The sequence below is a fragment of the Callithrix jacchus genome, chromosome 5 (genome assembly GCF_049354715.1).
Source record: "Callithrix jacchus isolate 240 chromosome 5, calJac240_pri, whole genome shotgun sequence".
Classification (NCBI taxonomy): domain Eukaryota; kingdom Metazoa; phylum Chordata; class Mammalia; order Primates; family Cebidae; genus Callithrix; species Callithrix jacchus.
The window spans coordinates 123,256,492-123,276,038 of record NC_133506.1 but is presented as its reverse complement, the minus strand read 5'-3'; the positions used below and the strand labels follow the sequence as shown (position 1 = coordinate 123,276,038).

General features: G+C 36.1%; 1 protein-coding gene and 1 pseudogene across 36 annotated transcripts in view; both read right to left on the bottom strand.

Annotated features, from left to right (window-relative positions):
* CEP112 (centrosomal protein 112) overlaps nucleotides 1-19,547 on the bottom strand; it is a 705,692-nt gene that overhangs the window by 504,119 nt on the left and 182,026 nt on the right. For all 35 annotated transcript variants that reach the window (XR_008481664.2, XR_008481665.2, XR_008481666.2 and 32 more), the window contains one exon: nucleotides 9,704-9,783. Coding sequence is in view for 32 of the 35 variants with exons in the window: in XM_054256393.2 (XP_054112368.1) it covers nucleotides 9,704-9,783 (80 nt within the window). In the remaining 3 variants the exon portion in view is untranslated. The remainder of the gene's footprint in view (nucleotides 1-9,703; nucleotides 9,784-19,547) is intronic.
* Nucleotides 2,341-5,553, bottom strand: LOC108591846 (nuclear transport factor 2 pseudogene; annotated as a pseudogene). Its single transcript, XR_013535970.1, has one exon. The product of XR_013535970.1 is annotated as a nuclear transport factor 2 pseudogene (transcript).

Below are 19,547 nucleotides of genomic sequence, written 5' to 3'. Positions count from 1 at the left end.
TGGTCTCTGTCAAATAGACATCTTTGATATACGTGAGAAAATAAAAGAGGGTACACCTACATGTTCTCCAGATAGCAGCTCCCTTGGCTGAGGTTCAAGTCTAGTTCAAAATTGACTGCCCCATCTCTGGTACCTGATATGTCACCAGTTATGGTATCAAAAATTCACCCAGGACAAGTGTTCTTGTTCCAGGATCCACCCAGCACCTCCCTCAGCCGGCTTATACAGTCCTTGGAGCATTCTGGGAATTTATTAGGCAATACAATAAACAGAAACAGCTAAAAACAATTTGTCTCTGAAATTTTTTTAAATTCCTTTTTAAAAATGTCTGATTTTTACCCTAACAATTGAAGTTGATAAAATAAGAAAAAACTCAAATTGCATTTGAAATTTTTTACATTCCTAATATTGTTCAGCTGCATCCCCACCCAAATCTCATCTTGAACTGTAGCTCCCATAATTCCCTTGTGTTGTAAGAGGGACCCAGTGGGAGATAATTGAATCATGAGTGCCATTTCCTCCATACTGTAATCATGGCAGTGAATAAGTCTCACAAGACCTGGTTTCATAAAGGGAAACCCCTTTCACTTGGTTCTCTTTTTCTCGTTTGCCTGCCGCCATGTAAGACATGCCTTTTGCCTTCCACTATGATTGTGAGGCCTCCCCAGCCCTGTGGAACTGTGAGTCCATTAAAGCTCTTTTCCTTTATAAATTACCCAGTCTCAGGTATGTCTTTACCAGCAGCATGAAAATAAACTAATACGATTCCTAAATATTTTTTCATCATGGCATGTTTTGATTCAAATCCTACACCATGGGAAAAAATATACATATATAAATGTGTGTGTGTGTGTGCGTGTGTGTGTGTAATACAAGTTAAGTTCCAGTGTTTAAAAGTTTTTAAATTCCTTTTATTTGTATCTTCATAAATCATGAAACACTATTTTAAAATTCAGTATTTCACTAGAAGCCGAAACCCCACCATTATGCAATATATTCATGTAACAAACTTACACATGGACCCCCGAATCTAAAATAAAATATTTTTAAATCAACATTTATACTTTAGATTTCCATGTACTCAATCTATGTTATATCTATATGGAACAAAAATATAAAGCAATGTAGTTTTTCATCAGCTATCTCTTAGAAATTATTTGTGAAAGTTTTTAACTATGATGAAGAAAAGGTACTCAGATGAGACTGGAAAGTTCCAGAGAAGCTCCTTGTCCCAGCAAGTCTGATCTGCAGTGGCTGCATCCATCCTCTCCATCACAGGCTCTGGGACACCACTGTCACAGAGTCTACTGTCTCTTACATGGACCCTTACGATAGTTTCATCTTCCTTATTGTCCTGCTTCTACTTTCTCATTACTTAAATTTATATTTTCATTCCTGCAAGGATAATCTCCCTAAAGTATAGTTCATTCATGAGATGTACTTACCCTGAAATGTTAGAATATTTAGGAATCAAAATAAGTATGCTAAAATCAGATTCAAGTTTACAAAGTAAGATTGATAAATTACAAGCAGAAGATGAATCTATGTATTACACATCAATTCACACAAGAAGAAAGCCTGAAGCCTCTTAAAGAGAGAATACTTTTTCTTTTCATTAAAAAATCCTGGCTGGGTGCGGTGACTCATGCCTGTAATCCCAACACTTTGGGAGTCCAAGGTGGATGGATTGCCTGAGATCAGGAGTTCGCTGAGAGACAGCGAAACCCCACCTCTACTAGAATACAAAAAAATTAACATGATGGCATGCACATGTAGTCCCAGCTACTCAGGAAGCTGAGGCAGGAGAATTGCTTGAACCTGCGAGGTGGAGGTTGCAGTAAGCTGAGATCCCACCACTGTACTCCAGCCTGGGCAAAAGAGCAAGACTCCATCTCAAAAAAAAAAATCTTAATCATACACTTAATAAAAAGCTCTCTTTCCATAAGCCTCCTAGTAGCCTCTCTTAACAAGCTATGGTAGGGTGTCCTTTCATTCTAGGTGAGGAAAACTCTCACCTGTTTTTAAGAAAAGTGTATCATCCTTGACAACTGTCCATTTATTATATGAAATACACAGAAGGCTTGTTCAGTCAAAAACTCAAAATAGACTTTAACTATTTCCAGAAACTAGGTTTACATACTGCACCACCCATTACTAGCTAAGTGATTTGGGACAAATTGAAAGCATCTCAGGACCCTGAGGAATCCTCAGACACATTTAATTAAAAATGTATGCAAAATGTAAATAAATTTTTTAAAACCTCATATGCTTTCCAACTAGAATGAGCATACAATATTGAACTACTATTAATGTTTCATAATTCTTCCTCTTCAAATTTTATTGTTTTTTTCTGTCTTTATTATTGTCATAAGCCAAAATATGGTCTCATTATATGTGTATGTTTTTATATAAATATAATTTCCAGGTCCCTTTCAATGCATTTATACACACACACACACACACACACACACACACACACACAATCTTTTCTCTAAATTCACCCTTGTAGCTGGTATCAAAGTTAAAATATTGGAAAGCAAAGTAACCAGGAAGCAACATATTAAGGCTACGTTAGCTTAGGTCTCTACAATACGCCAAAGCACATCTTAATATAATAACTTTCAGCTTTTACTGAAGGTCAAAATAAGAAATAGTCTGTATTTTCTGCAAAATGACTATTGAAGATCATGTCAGAAAAAAAAATCATTTTCTTTTAAAATTTGGTGCCATGAGGGATCTTTTTTGGAGTGATAGAAATGTTCTAAAATTGCGCTGGGGGCAGCGGCTCACACCTGTAATCCCAGTATTTTGGGAGGCTGAGGCAGATGGATCACTTAAACTCAGTTTGAGACCAGCCTGGACAAAATGGTGAAACCTCATCTCTACCAGAAACGCAAAAAATTAGCTGGGCATGGTGGTGCGTGCCTGTGGTCCCAGCTCCTAGGGAAGCTGAGGACCACTTGAACTTGGGAGGTCGAGCTGCCAGTGAGCCAGAATTGCCCCACTGCACTCCAGCCGGGGTGACAGAGTAAGACCTCATCCCCCCCAAAAAAGAAGTGTTCTAAAATTGAACCATGGTGATGATTACAAAACACAAAACTCTATTAATTTACCAAAAATCATATATTGTGCACTTAAAACAAGTTATTTTTATGATGTGAGAAGTATACCTCAATAAAGCTATTTTTCTTAAAACGAAAAAAAGACATGCCAGGAAAAGATTACTTCTTCTGGTGAACCTGTTTCTATCATTTTATAAGGCATTGAGAAATGAAGTAAATAGGGCAAATACACATATATAATATAGCCCTTATAATAATTATTAACAATACACGTGTATAACAGACACTATTCTAAATGCTTTATAATAACTCTTCTAAGCCTCTCTACAATCTTAGAGGGAAGATCTTATTATTGTTCTCATGTTACAGATGTAAAGCCTGAATTGCATGGAAATTAGGCATCATGCCTAAGGTCACACGGTTAGTAATTTAAGCTAGAAGTTGGACCCATGACAGCTAGGTCCAGAGTTCATGCTCTTAATCCACACTAAATTCAAATTGTTCCCAAAACCACCTGAAAGAGTTCAAGTCAAAGCAAATTTAGAATTTAAATACAGAAATACTTTTATATCTAGTCCAATAATATCTACCATCTCATGTTTTTAAAATTCTAATTACATATTAATATGCATTTATAAGTCATTTAAATCTGTTCTAGAACTAAAGACAAATATTTTATTCATCATTTCTTATAATATTTTCATTGTATCAATGTTTTATAAATGCAGGAACTATTTACTTGCTGAAATGAACTACACTAGAGATTACTAAATTATTTTTCCTATATTTACTCATAATTTAAGTGATATAATCCTGAAAGCATTTTTTTTTATTTAACTCTTAAGTCCAGGGTACATGTGCAGGTTTGTTATATAGGTAAACTTGTGTCACGGGGTTTGCCGTACAAATTATTTAATTACCCAGGTATTAAGCCTAGTACCCATTAGTTATTTTCCCTGATCCTCTCCTTCCTCCTACCCACCACCCTCCAATAGGACCCAGTGTGTGCTGTTCCCCTTTATGTGTCCATGTGTTCTCATCATTTAGCTCCCACTTATGACAACGTGCGGTATTTGGTTTTCTGTTCCTGCATTAGTTTGTTAAGGAAAATGGCCTCCAGCTCCAGCCATGTTCCTGCAAAGGACATGATCTCATTCTTTTTTATGGCTGCATGGTACTCCATGGTGTATATGTACCACATTTTCTTTATCCAGCCTATCATTGATGGGTATTTAGGTTGATTCCATGTCTTTGCTATTGTGAATAGTGCTGCAATAAACATACATGTACATGTGTCTTTATAACAGAACGACTTCTATTTCTTTGGGTATATACTCAGTAATAGGATTGCTGGGTTGAATGGTATTTGTTTTCAGGTCTTTGAGGAATTGCCACACTGTCTTCCAATGGCTCAACTACTTTACACTCCTGCCAACAGCATATAACTGTTCCCTTTTCACTGAAACCTCACTGGCATCTGTTATTTTTTGCCTTTTTAGTAATAACCATTTTGACTGATGTAAGATGGCATCTCATTGTGGTTTTGATTTGCATTTCTCTAATAATCAGTGATGTTGAAGTTCTTTCTTTTGCTTTTAACTGTTAAGAAAAATTTTGTGGTTTTATTGTATCATGAGGCATTGAAGCATCTGAACAAATCAATGTCTGGGCAGTGAGGCAGCTGCTTTATCCTTCTTTGGGTTACTAGAGCAACTTGTCAGTAGATTAAAAAAAAAAAGACAACCTTTTGCATTACTTAAGTCTTTTCAAGGCATGCACTGGTACAATACAAACTTCTCCCATCAGATGCAACTAGTCTAGCATCCAAACATCATGCACAACACCTCGGCAGCAGCACACTGTGCCCACTCCCCCCATGGCCCTGCTCATGTGTGCAGGATATTTGGAGCATCTGGATAAGTGGAAATAGTATTGGGAAGTGGAGGAAGCAGGAGACAGCGTGAGTGCCTGGCTGAGAGGAGGTCAGCCGAAGTTGTGCAGGGCAAGCCTCATTGGTGCAAACCCAAGCATCACTGATGTTCTTTCATAGGAACATCTGATGGAACCCCATGATGCTGTCTTCATCCGTCTTAAGCTGGCCCACAACCATGCTGATGATGGAGCTATCTGGCATGGCTGATAGCTATCCTGCGCTGTGATGCTGTGCTGGACTTTCTGGAACAGAAGGCTACACAACTTCCCCACAATGGCAGCTTTACCCTGGAACTGTCGTCCTTCCCACATAAGGCATGACACATCAATGTAAATTGTACCTAGTTGGGTTCTATCCTTATCCAATAACTGGTAGTAATGTTGAATGATGCTGGATCCAATCTGCTCCCAAATTGGCTTGTCTCTCATTCTGGAGAGTCACCCGGCCTTGCGGAGACCCTGAGGGGCTGGCACAATGGCAGCAGCAACCCAGTGTGGTCTGCAAGCATTTTTTTCATATGATGGTTGAGCACGTGTAGTTTCCTTTGAAAAGTCTGTTCATGTCCTTTGTCCACTTTTTAGTGAGTTTTTGAATTGCAAATTTGTTTAAGTTCCTTATAGATGTTGGATATTAAACCTTTGTCAGATGTACAGTTTGCAAATATTTTCTCCCATTCTGTCTGTTTCTTTTCATATTCTAGTGATACTACTACTACTATTATTTAATACTAACTGAAAAATAGAAAGCTTGCCCATATTAACATCAGGGTTAAAAATATTTAAAGTGTTTATGACAATGCAAAAGAGTTTAAAATCTCAGAATAAATACGTTAAGGCATTTTTGTATTTCACTGTAAACAAAGGAGTTTGAAAAAGTTCATCAAAAAGATGCTTTGGAAGTTTTAATTGAACACTTTAAAATAGACCATATACTGTCTCAAAATAATGCTTTATTATGTTTATAGAAGCAAAAACTTAAAAATTAAATTTGATAACATAAGAATATTCAAAAAGGAATAAACCAAACTTATACTATCCACATTTGTTATTGATGGATTTTAACTCCTCCAAAAATATAATTATTTGGTTTTATATAACATTCATTCTCCTTTCATTAGAGTCTATTTAGTTCCTCATATGATTTAATTACTTATCTTTAAAAAATGAACATGTACAACTCATGCCATTAAACTTTCAGATAGCTTTCCATTTATGGAGGTTACTAAAATTATCTTCTGTAGTAAAAAATGAAATAGGAAGGGAAAATATTTAGTACTTGTGTAGAACAAAAATTGAAAAGAATAGTAAGACAACAACATTAAACTAGTTTTATTTCTTAGAAAAAATAGCAACAGGCGCCTTAAGGATCTAACATTTAAAAATGTGACTACAATCCTCCTTAAATAATGATAGGTTCTGAAATATCAAAAAAAAAGTGACTACAATCTTCCTTCTTAAATAATGATAGGTTCTGAAATATCAACTTGAGCTCTAAACCAAAGATGAGTTGACAGTGTCAACTGCTTCGAGAGAATGTAAATATCAACTGCATCATCCTCTCACAGAACAATTTCCAGTCTTTTTCTGTCTTTAATACAATCATTATATCAGAATAAAGCCACTCAACTTTCCCATTAACATCTCAAACACATTATATGTCATCCCAATTCACAAGACTACCCCTACATGGTTGCAAAATTCTATAATCTGAGAGAATCAAAGAACTTGACACTAGAAATCACTAGAAGAAAAGGAAAGGTAATCTATGAAAGAAGCATATGTGGTAATGTAACAAGGTTAAGAGAGCTGAGAAATAGAAAAGAAAGAGCCAAAACTAGTAGAGGCTAGCATCTCTAAAGAGACAGCAGAGGATGGGACCAAGCTCCCAGAATAGTTTATCTGTTCTCTGCTTTTCATTCACAAGTCAGTTAAAGACCTTTCCTTCTCTAAAATGCTCCCACTACCAGTCCATCTTAATGATTATGTTTTTAAAATATTTTGCCTTATCATGTTTTCATATGTATATAAATTCATATTTATATATCCCTGTTTTCTCTGATAGTCTCTACTATACATTCAATATGCACAGAAGAAATAAACCCTTATTAAATGAAGAAAGAATAACTACATGAATGAATAACACTACATTCTAAAACTGAGATTTTCCATCTTTGCATACTAAAAAAAATTTTGCTAATAGTCAAAATAAATTTCTACATCACAAAGCTGTCTTGTAGCAAAATTGAACTGTCTCTGGGCCAAACAGATCTAATGCTATTTTTACATTCAAAAGCAGTAGCAGTCACTACTTTGAAGTTAGACCTCACAATAATTTACTCTCTTTCAGACTACACTCTCATTTCTATACTGAGTACTGCACTGTTAAGATCATTTAGACATTTAACCAAACTGAAAGTATTACCTATTTGTAAGATGGAGAAATAATCTACAAAAGAATTTTATTTAACATTCTAAAATGTCTTCTTTTAACTCCAAGTAAAATTCAGTATTTTGGCAAAGACCTTTGAAGTACCTAAAGAGGGTTACTTGGCTCAGAAAATGATTATATTGTACATAGAAAACTGCAGAGACTTCAGGGCTCTTTGACTATCTACCAGCACCATTAAAAGATAATGTATTGTTATATACATAAACTCCTAATATCCCACTGAAAAGATCTTCCTGAACTCGAATTGCACTTATGGTCAACAACTTAATACCTAGTTAATCTAAGTACTTCAAATGCCTAATCATTAAGAACATCATGATATCTTGAGCTGTGTTCTACATGTTTCATTTCCTTTAGTATGATATTGTCTTACTGCTATTTAAAGCAAAGGTACCAAACCCCCAGGCACTATACAGGTCCATGACCTGTTAGGAACCAGGCCACACAGCAGGAGGTGAGCAGACAGGGAGCCAGCGTTGCCATCTGAGCTCCGCCTTCTCTCAGATCAGCAGCAGCACTGGATTCTCACAGGATCGCGAACCCTATGGTGAACTGTGCAAGGAAGCTAACTGTGCTAGCTTGCACACTCCTTATGAGAATCTGATTCCTGATAATCTAAGATGAAGCAGTTTCATCCCAAAACCGTTCCCTACCCACCTCCTATCCATGGAGAAACTGTCTTCCATGAAACTGGTCCCTGGTGCCAAAAAGCTTGAGGACTGCTGATTTAAAGAAATTACCCCTACCTTAGAGTTATAAAATATAAATCAATAAACCAATAAAGAATGAATATACGCAACTGTCTTGCATGCTCTGCTCATGTACCCCAAAACCTATAATCCAATAAAAAATTAAAAAAAAAAAAAAAAAGAATAATAAATAAATAAATAAATAAATAAAGAATGAATAAAGACACTTAAAAAGAACAAAGGCAAAGTACAAGAAAGAAAAAGCATGGTAAATTTCATAAACTTCATGGAGAAAGCTTCATGAAGAACATTGTTAATTATTTTAAAGAGGAAAAATGAACTAATGAAGAATACAGAGCACCCTATCCATTAAAGAAAGCAACGCTGCCCTAGTTTTGTTCAAGATGGATTAGAAAATAGTTATTTAACTTAATATCTAATGAATATTATTGTTCTCTTCTGATTTCATCTAATTCATATTGACACAGTAAAAAAATAAATCCCCCTGTAGACAAAAAATGGATGTCTTGTGATGCTATAGTTTATAAACCACATTAAAATGTTCTATTCAGCAACTGAGTCAATATATTTTACTAACAAGCCAAGTGAGAGAGAAGGAATGGTAATGCAATCTTCCCAAGCAGAATTCGATATTAAATGTGCTTGATCCTAGGTATTCTTTTTGGCCTTTCTGTAAGTCATTCTTATTTGGAGGTTTAGGGAAGCAAGTAAAATGAAATGACTGATTCTCTGGGAATTAGCTAGGTATACTGAGATCAAGAAAGCGTATCCTCTTAAATCACTTTCTTGGGTCACTAACTGTATTGACCTTCCTCCAATTAAACTCTTATCATTCTGTACCAAATTGCCAAATGTCTTAATATCTCTCCAACTAGACTATATGGTTTTATGGGAATGTATCACACATTGGCTGACACGTGGCGGAAACTCAATATTTATTGAGTTCAGACCTCACAATAATTTATGTTTAAAGTTATCTAAATGAATCAATGTTTTTTCAGCTAAAAACTGCAAGGTCAAACCTAGTAATAGGAGGTCCCAATCAATTTAGTAAATGAATGGAGAAGACAAATAAAATCTAATATTTCAGTATACACTTAAGAACACTAAAACACTAAGTAGTATATCATAAGACAAAACCTTTCCTAATTAATGCCTGTATAGTAATCCATTTTCAAATATAACAACTGGAACATCTCATTTCCCAAATTGCTCAACAAAATCTACAGCAGAATTTCTAAATGTCCTAAGACCTAAATCTCATTTTTTTAAAAATCTGTTTTCGTTTAAGAGGGAGAAAGCATCTGAAACCACTGAGTTCTATTTTCTTACATTTCTATCACTTAAAAACAGCTGAACTGATTTTTATTAAAAAAAATTACTGGCTAGTAATAAAATTCTGAAGATAGAGATTTGTGATGGAAAACTGATGCACACTAATCCATAGCAAGGCTCTTATAAAAATATAGTGTTTAGGTTCCAGTTACTTAATTTGGCTCACAGTTTAATAAAGGGTAGTTTTAAATGAAATGCATTACAGTTTTACTCACTTCAAAGCTTCCTCAAATTTATGAATTTTCTTTTCAGTATCTTCTTTTCCTTTATCAAGTTCACTCTGCAAGTCATTAACCTGCCATGACAAGAACAGGGAAAATTTATTGGAAGACAAGTAAAGTTTACTTAAAAGAGACTTACAAACAATGAAACAGTGATCACAAATCCATCTGTAATATAAAATTAAATTTAGATATTTCAAGATAGAAACTTGGTCTACCATAGAATGATTTCAATACTATACTCAAATACCAATTTTCTGTTCAAAGTGAATTGCCTGAATCTACCTCCAGATGAATTCTTTTAAAATAAATCCATAAGATAAAAGAAAATGAAAAACAGAAACTCTTTGATTTTTTAAATTACTTTTTAATCAAAGAAAAGAAATCTCACAAGATTCAAGAGAATACGATAAACAATGTATCTATACCTCTTTCCTAAATATGGCATCATTTGAGGAAATGAGATGGCAGCATCAATAACAAGTGCTAAATGAAAATTTGTCTTCACAAAAAGCTCTTCGTATGCAAATGCAGATAAACATAACCAACATGGACATTATACAGATCTTAAAATATAAAAGGAAAATTTTGGTACAGCTGGACAAAAAGGAAGGAATGAAATGGCAGCCATGCTTCCACATACAAGGCAATTGAGGATGCAAAGCCTAGCTGGGAGGTAAGAAAACTCATGTTACTTGGTGGGATGGAAGTACCAGCCACAGACCTGCCTGTAAGCAAGGTAAGGCTGAAAGTGAAACGGGTGGCCACCAGGTTTAAGAGAGAAATGACAAGAACAACAAAACATAAATACACTATGACAAACCATATCAAACACTGAATCAGTGCTAGCCAAAAATGCCTGTAGTTAGCTATTTAAATCAGTTTAAATGGAGACCTGTTTAACTCAAACTCTATGTTTAACCTCTTCTTTTTATATATTTTTTTTATTTCTTCTCTCGTGTTTTAGTAAATAAGTGAATTAATAAAATCAATGTTTGCTTATAAACTAAAAGAAAGTGAGGGTAGACAGGAAATTTTCCAAGCTAATATTGAAAAGCTTCTATGGGCTGCTATGATGATAATCTCAAAAGTAAGAACACACTAAGAGGCAGAGAAGAAAAAGCAAGAGAATTAGGAACCAGTAGCCACTCTAACCCATATTTTAAATGGTAAATTGAAAGTGTCTCATAAAGTATTTCTTATGAGAAAGAGAAAGAGCAACTTGCCTTGCAAATTTTTGCCACTACACTTATTTTATTTTACATGGGGGAAAAAGAAGTCTGTTGTTCAAGTTTTTACCACGTTTGAATTTTAAATGATTATTTTGTATCCCTAATACGTATTACAGCGTTTGGCACAAAGTATATTACACTGGAGTCCAAACAGTACTAAGGCACCAAAAGCACCATTTCGATGCAAATCTAGTCTTTCTAAAGTAGCGAGTCAAAGACTAAAACCTCAAAATGGAATTCAGATATGGACCTAATGCGAAGATCCTGGAAAGTTTTTATATCAGTAAAATCCTTTCTTGAAATGAAATCTTAAGTGAAAAATCACCCACCAACTTAGGAAAAACACACAGAGAAAAGTAAATGTATTCAGGTGAAAGGTTGGGGAAGGGCAATTCGGAAGAAAGTTAAAGGGAGAAACTAATAGCTCAAAGGTTATCTTCCACTGGTGTTTACTTACATGTATTTACCTATCACTTTGCTTTAATCATTCTGTTACTGAAGTTCGCCGGCAAGCTGAATTTGGTCCAAATCATACATTTTCTTCTTTTAATAGAGGATGTTCTTAGATTTATTGCTACCACTAAAATATTATTATTTATGCCATTTTTTCCTGTTTCCTGATTTTTTATGTTACTTTTTACACATGGCATTTTTGTTATCGTCCCCAACTCCTCCATGTTCTGAGAGATTGATACATAGAGACAGAAAAAGACTTTTCCAGCTTTATTGCCATATAATTGGCAAATAAAATTATACCTCTTTGAGGTGTACAACATGGTGTTTTTAAATTTTATTTTCATGGACAAATGACAAATTGTATATACCTATGATATGCATGAAGTTTTGATATATGCATACATTGTAGAAATATTAAATCAAGCTAATTCACATATTCATCATATCACACATATACTTATTTTTGTGAGGAGAACATTTAAAATCTGTTCTCTTAGCAATTTTCAGGTATACTACAGATTATTATTAATAACAATCACCGTGTTCCATGTTATATCTCCAGATACTTATTCCTCCTGTCTAAACTAAACCTTTTTTTTTTGGGAGGCAGGGTCTCACTTCCACCCAGGCTGGAGTACAGTGGCACAATGACAGCTCACTGTGACCTCAAACTCCTGAGCTCCAGTGATCATCCCACATCAGCCTCCCAGGTAGCTAGGACTACAGGCATGCACCACCACACCTGAATAATATTTTTTTAGAAACAGGATCTCATTATGTTGACCAGTCTAGTCTAAAATGCCTGCCCTCAAGTGAGGCTCCCTCAGCACCCAAAAGTTCTGGGATTATAGTCATGAGCCACTATGTTCAGCCTAAACCAAAACTTTGTACCCTTTAACCAGTGTCTACCCATCCCTCCCCACCGAGCCCATGGTAACCACCGTTCTATTATCTGATTCTAGGAGTTTGTTTTTTCAGAGTCCACATATAAGTGAGATAATGCAGTACTTGTCCTCCAGGATCTTCCATGTTATTGAAAATAACACGATTATCTTTTTTAAGGCTGCATAGTATTCCACTGTGTATATATACCAGGTTCTTTCATCCATAGATGAACACTTAGGTCAATTCCATTCATCCATAGATGAATACTTAGCTTGATTCCATATTTCAGCTCTTATGAATAGTGTTGCAATGAACAAAGGAGTGTAGATATCTCTTAAACCTACTGATTTCATTTCCTTTACATATAAACCCAGAAGTGGAAATGCTGAATGATATGGTAGTACTATTTTTAATTTTTTGAGGTTCTTCCATACTGTTTGCGATAATTACATTCCCACCAACAGAGTACAGAAGCTGTCTTTCCTCCACATCCTAGCCAACACATATTATCCCATTGCGGGATGTGTGTGTGTGTGTGTGTGTGTGTGTGTGTGTGTGCGCACACACATTTTAGCACACACAATTTTAGCAAAAGCAGTTCTAACAAGTGTGAGGTGATATTTCACTGCAGTTTTGATTTCCCTTTCCCTAATGATTAGTGATGTCAAGAATTTTTCATATACCTGTTATTTGTGTATCTTCTTTGGAAAAGTGTCTAATCAGGTCTTTGGCCCATTTTTTAAACATCAGGTTATTTGTGTTTTTGCTATAAAGTCGTTTCAGTTCCTTATATATTTAGGATATTAGTTCCTTATCCAATAAATGGTTTGCAAATATTTTCTACCATTCTGTAGTTTGCCTCTTCACTCTCTTGATTGTTCAATCTTCTATGCAGCAACTTTTTGGGTTTGATGCAATCCCACTTGTCTATTTTTGCCTGTTTCCTGTGCATTTATTATTATATTATAGCCTAACTTACATGAGTAGGACTTTCAGTACTGTGGGAACTAGAAGTGGTGATAGCAGGCATCCTTGTCTTCTCCCTGATCTTACAGGAAGAACCGTTGGCTTTTCTCCATTGAGTATGATGTTAGCTATGGGTTTGTCATAGATGGCCTTTTTTAAGTAAAGATACATTCCCTCTATATGTAATTTGTTAAAATTTTTTATCATGAAAGCTGTTGAGCTTTGCCAAATGTGTTTTCTGAATCTATTGAGATGATCGTATGATTTCTTTGTCTCATTCATTCATTCTGATGATGTGGTGTATCACTTTTGTTTTAACTTTTATTTTAGGTTCAGTGGTAGATGTGCAGGTTTGTTGTAATATAGGTAAACTGAGTGTCATTTGGGTTTGATATACATATTATTTCATCACCCAGGTAGTTAACATAGTACTCAATAGGTAGTTTTTCGATCCTCACCCTCCTCTCACTCTCTGCCATTCCCTTCTTTGTGTTTGTATGTACCTGGTGTTTAGCTCCCACTTACAGATAAGAACATGCAGTATTTGTTTTTCTGCTCCTGTATTAGTTCACTTAGAATAATGGCCTCCACGTCCACCCATGTTGCTGCAAAGGGCATGATCTCATTTGTTCTATGGCTGCGTAGCATCCCATGGTGTACATACATATGCCACATTTTATTTATCTGGTCAACTGAGGCATTTAGCTTGACTCCATGTCTTTGCTATCATGAATAATGCTGCAGTGAATATAGCATGCATGTGTCCTTATGGTAGAATGGTTTACATTCCTTTTGGGATGTACCCAGTAATGGGATTGCTGGGTCAAATGGTAATTCTGTTTTAAGTTCTTTGAGAAATCTACAAATTGCTTTCCACAATGGCTGGACTAATTTACATTCCCATTAGCAGTGTGAGCATTCTTTTTATACCACAACTTTGCCAGCATCTTTTTGACTTTTTAATAATAGCCATTCTGACTGGTGTGAGATGGTATCTCGTTATGGTTTTGATTTGCATTTCTCTAATGATTAGTGATGTTGAACATATTTTCATATGCTTATTGGCCACAAGTATGTCTTCTTTTGAGAAACGTTTCTTTATGCCCTTTACCCACTTTGTAAAGGGGTTTGCTTTTTTTCTTGTGAATTTGTTTAAGTAACCTGTAGATTCTGGATATTAGACCTTTGTCAGATCATAGTTTGCAAATATTTTCTCCCCATTCTGTAGGTTGTCTTGTTACTCTCTTGATAGTTTCTTTTGCTATGTAGTATAATTAAGTCCCATTTGCCAATTTTTCTTTTGTTCCAATTGCTTTTGGCATCTTCGTTGTGAAATCTTTGCCACTTTCTATATCCAGAATGGTACTTTCCGGGTAAACTTTCAGGATTTCTATCATTTTCAGTTTTACACTTAAGTCTTTAATCCATATTGACTTTATCTGTGCTTATGGTGTAGGGAAGGGGTCCAGTTTCAATCTTCTGTTTGAAACATTGAATAGGGTCCCCACTGCTTCTTTTTGTTGACTTTGTTGAATATCACATGGTTGAAGGTGTACAGCCTTATTTCTGGGTTCTCCACTCTGTTCCATTAACCTGTGTGTCTGTTTTTGTACCAGTACCATGCTGTTTTGGTTACAGTAGGCTTATAATATAGTTTGAAGTCAGATAATGTGATGCCTCCAGCTTGTTATTTTTGCTTAGGATTGTCTTGGCTATTCAATCTCTTTTTTGCTTCCATATGAATTTTAAAACAGTTTTTTCTAATTCTGTGAAGAATGCCATTGGTGGTTTGACAGAAATAACACTGAATTTGTAAATTGTTTAGCACAGTATGGCCATTTTAGAAATATTGATTCTTCCTATCGATGATCATGAAACATTTTTGATTTATTTGTGGCATCCCTGATTTCACTGAGCAGTGTTTTTTATCCTGTGGTAGAAATCTTACACCTTTCTGGTTAGGTGTATTCGTCAGTATTCTTTTTGTGGCTATTGTGAATGGAACTGCATTCCTGATTTGGTTATCAGCTTGGATGTTGCTGGTATGTAAGAATGCTAGTGATTTTTGTACATTGAATTTATATCCTGAAAAAAATGGAAAGTTTTTTTATCAGATGAAGTCGTTTATCAGATCAAGGAATTTGGGGCAAAAACTACAGGGTTCTAGGCATAGAATCATATCATCTGCAAACAGGGATATTTGACTTCCTCTCTTCGTATTTAGACACCTTTAATTTCTTTCTCCTGCCTGATTGCTCTGGCCTGGTTTTCCAGTATTATGTTAAAAATAGGAGTGTTGAGAGAAGGCATGCCTTGCTGAGGTTTTTAAGGGTATGCCTCCAGCTTTTGCCACTCAATATTATGTTGGCTGTGGGCTTCTCATAGATAGCTCTTATTATTTTGAAGTATGTTCCTTTAACGCCTAGTTTGTTGAGGGGTTTTTAACATCAAGACATGTTAGATTTTATCAAAAGCCTTTTCTGCATCAATTGAGATAATCCTGTGGGTTTTGTCTTTAGTTCCGTTTATATGATGAATCACATTTATTGATTTGCATATGTTGAGTCAACCTTGCATCCCAGGGATAAATTACAATTGATCATGGTGATTTAGCTTTTTGATGTGCTGCTGAATTTGGTTTCCTAGTATTTTGTTGAAGATTTTTCTATCAATGTTTATCAAGGATATTAGTCTACAGTTAACAGTTTTGTTGTGTCTCTCCAGGGTTTTGGTATCAGTATGATGTTAACCTCATAGGATGAGTTAAGGAGGAATCCCTCCTCCTCAATTTTTTGGAATAGTTTCAGCAGGAATAGTAGCAGCTCTTCATTATACATCTGATAGAATCAGGCTGTGATTCCCTCTGGTTTTGGGGGTTTTTTGTTGGTAGGTTTTTTATTACTGAGTTAATTATGGAACTTATTATTTGTCTGTCAGGGATTCAATTACTTCCTGGTTCAGTATTGGGAAGTTATATGTGTCCAGGAATGTATCCATTTCTTCTAGATTTTCTAGCTTGTGTGCACAGAGGTATTCATAGCAGTCTGTGAGGGTTGTTTGTGTTTCTGTGGGACTAGTGGCAATGTCTTCTTTGTCACTTGTCCTCTTTGTCACTTCTGATTGTGTTTATTTGGGTATTCTCTTTTTTCTTTATCAGTCTAGCCATCAGTCTATCTATCTTGCTGATTGTGTTTATTTGGATATTCTCTCCTTTTTATTAGTCTAGCTATCAGACTATCTATCTTGCTAATTTTTTGAAAGAATCAACTCCTGGATTTGTTAATCTCTTGTATGGTTTCTCACATCTCAATTTCCTTCATTTCGATTCTGATTTTTATTTCTTGTCTTCTGCTAGCTTTGTAGTTGGTTTACTCTTGTTTCTCTGGTTGCTCTAGTTGTACTGTTAGGTTGTTAATCTGAGATATTTCTAACTTTCTGACATAAGTGGTAAGCACTATGAACCTCCCTCTTAGCACTGCCTTAGCTGTATCCCAGAGATTCTGGTACATTGTATCTTTAAACTCACTAAAGAATTTCTTGATTTCTGCCTAAACTTCATTATTTATCCAAAAGTCATTCAGGAGCAGGTTGTTTAATTTCCATGTAATTACATGGTTTTGAGTAATTTTCTTAGTATTGATTTCTATTTTTACTGCACTGTAGTCCAAGAGTGCAGCTGGTATAATTCACTTTTTTTATTTGCTGAGGATTGTTTTACATCCAATTGTGTGGTTTTAGAGTATGTGCCATGTGCAAATGAGAAAAATACACATTCTGTTGTGTTGGATGGAGTGTTATTTAGCTGTCTCTATGTGCATTCAGTCAAGTGTCAAATTTAGGTTCTGAATATTTTAGTTAGTTTTCTCCCTTGATGACCTGACATTTGACTAATACTGTCAGTGGGGTATTGAAGTCTCCTATCATTATTATTCTGTGGTTGTCTAAATCTTTTCATAGGTCTCTAAAACTTGCTTTATGACTCTGGGTGCTCCTGTGTTGAGTGCATGTATATTTAGGATAGTTAGGTTTTCTTGTTGAATTGAGCCCTTTATCATTTTGTAATGCCTTTGTCTTTTTTGATATTTGTTGGCTTAAAATCTGTTTTGTCTGAAATTAAAATAGCAACCCCTGCTATTTTCTGTTTTCCATTTGCTTGGTAGATTTTTCTCCATCCCTTTACTTTGGGCCTATGGGTGTCACTGCCTATGAGATGTCTCTCAAAGACAGCATACCACTGGTTCTTGCCTCTTTATCCAACTTGCCACTCTGTGCCTCTTAATTACGGCATTTTGCCAATTTACATTCAAGGTTAGTATTGATATGTGTTGATTTGATCCTGTCATCATGTTGTTAGCTGGTTATTATGCAGACTTGTTTGTGTGGTTGCTTTATTGTGTCACTGGCCTATGTACTTAAGTGTGCTTTTGTAGTGGCTGCTAACAGTCTATCCTTTCCATATTTAGGATTCTCTTCAGGACCTCTTGTAAGGCATATCTAGTGGTAATGAAATCCCTTAGCATTTGCATGTCTAAAAAGGATCTTATTTCTCCTTGTAGTGGCTGGTAATGGTCTATCCTTTCCATAATTAGGACTGTCTTCAGGACCTCTTATAAGGCAGGTCTGGTGGTAATCAAATCCCTTATTATTTGTCTGTCTGAAAGGATCTTATTTCTCCTTTGCTTATAAAGCTTAGTTTGGCTGGACATAAAACTCTTGGCTGAAATTCTTTTCCTTAAGAATGCTGAATATAGGCTCGCAATGTCTTCTGATTTGTAGGGTTTCTTCTGAAAGGTCTCCTGTTGCCCTGATGGGTTTCTCCTTGTAGGTGATGTGCCCCTTCTTTCTAGCTGTCTTTAATATTTCTTATTTTATTTTGACCTTGGAGAATTTGATAACTATGTGTCTTGGGGATGGTCTTCTTGTGTAGTTCTTTGCAAAGGTTGTCTGTATTTCCTGAATTTGAATGTTGGTCTCTCCAGCAAGGTTGGGGAAATTTTTGTGAATAACTTGAAGTATATTTTCCAAGCTACTTGCTTTCTTTCCCTTTCAGGGACACAAATCAATATTTCTCTGAGGTTGTTTTCATTTTACTTTATTTTTTTTTCTTTATTATTGTCTGACTGAGTTATTTCAGATAGCAGTTCTTCAAGTTCTGAGATTTTTTTCCTTAGCTTGGTTGATTCTACTGTTAACACTTGTGATTGTATTCTGAAATTCTTGAAGTGAGTCATCCAGCTCTATCAGGTAAGTTTGGTTCTTTGTTAAAATGGCATTTTCATATTTCATACCTGTATCATTTTATTGTATTCCTTAGAATCCTTGGATTAAGTTTCAACCTTCTGAATCTCAGACATTTTTGTTCCTATTCATATTCTAAATTCTATTTCTGTCATTTCAGCCTGGTTAAGAACCATGGCTGGGGAACTAGTGTGGGTGTCTGAAGGTAAGAAGACACTCTGGCTTTTTGAGTTGCCAAGTTCTTGTGCTGGTTCTTTCTCATCTGTGTGGGCTTATGTTCCTTGAACCTTTGAAGTTGCTGTCCTTTGGATGGTAGAGGATTTCCTTGTTTTGTTTTTTGCTTTTATATCCACTGTTGACCTTGGGGGTTTCACTGTGACATAAAGTGGAGTCCATTGACTGGCTTCATTTCAGGTAGATCTGGAGAGGACCAAGGCTCAGCTCAACACTCCACACTGTACACTCTAACTCTGAGGGGCTGGTATAGGGTTTCTGGCTTTGTTCTCTGGTCCCTCAAAGTTGGGAACCTGCTGTGCTAAAAGGCAGGTGTTAAAAGGCAAACCAAAGTGTTCCCGGTCTGATGGCCACAACGCTCCAATGAGTGGTGCCAGCCAAAGTGCTGCATCAGGCAGTGGCAATATGATTCATGTTTGTTTGCATGTGCCAGCAGCAATGGTAGTGCAGCAGGGTTCACCCTTGTTGTCTGGGGTGGGATGCTGGCAAACCAGAAACTGCCAGCCTCCATGCATGCATTCAAAGCGGCAGCAATGGCACTATGGATTGGGTCACTGGCATCTGTGTGTATATTCACACTGGCAGCAATCCTCGCATAGCAGTGGGTTGCTAGCTGGGTAAGGCTGGCAAACCCCTCATGCATGTTCACACTGGTGGCAATGGTGGTGGGAGGCAGGGCTACTGGCCTGAGTGCATTCACACCAGAAATGGCACCACTGCAACACAGCAGCAGGTGGGGGTGGGTGTGCTCACACTGGCAGCAATGGCACAGTGGGGTGCACAAACACCACTGCACCAGTATGGAAAGGCAAGGTTTACCCATGCAC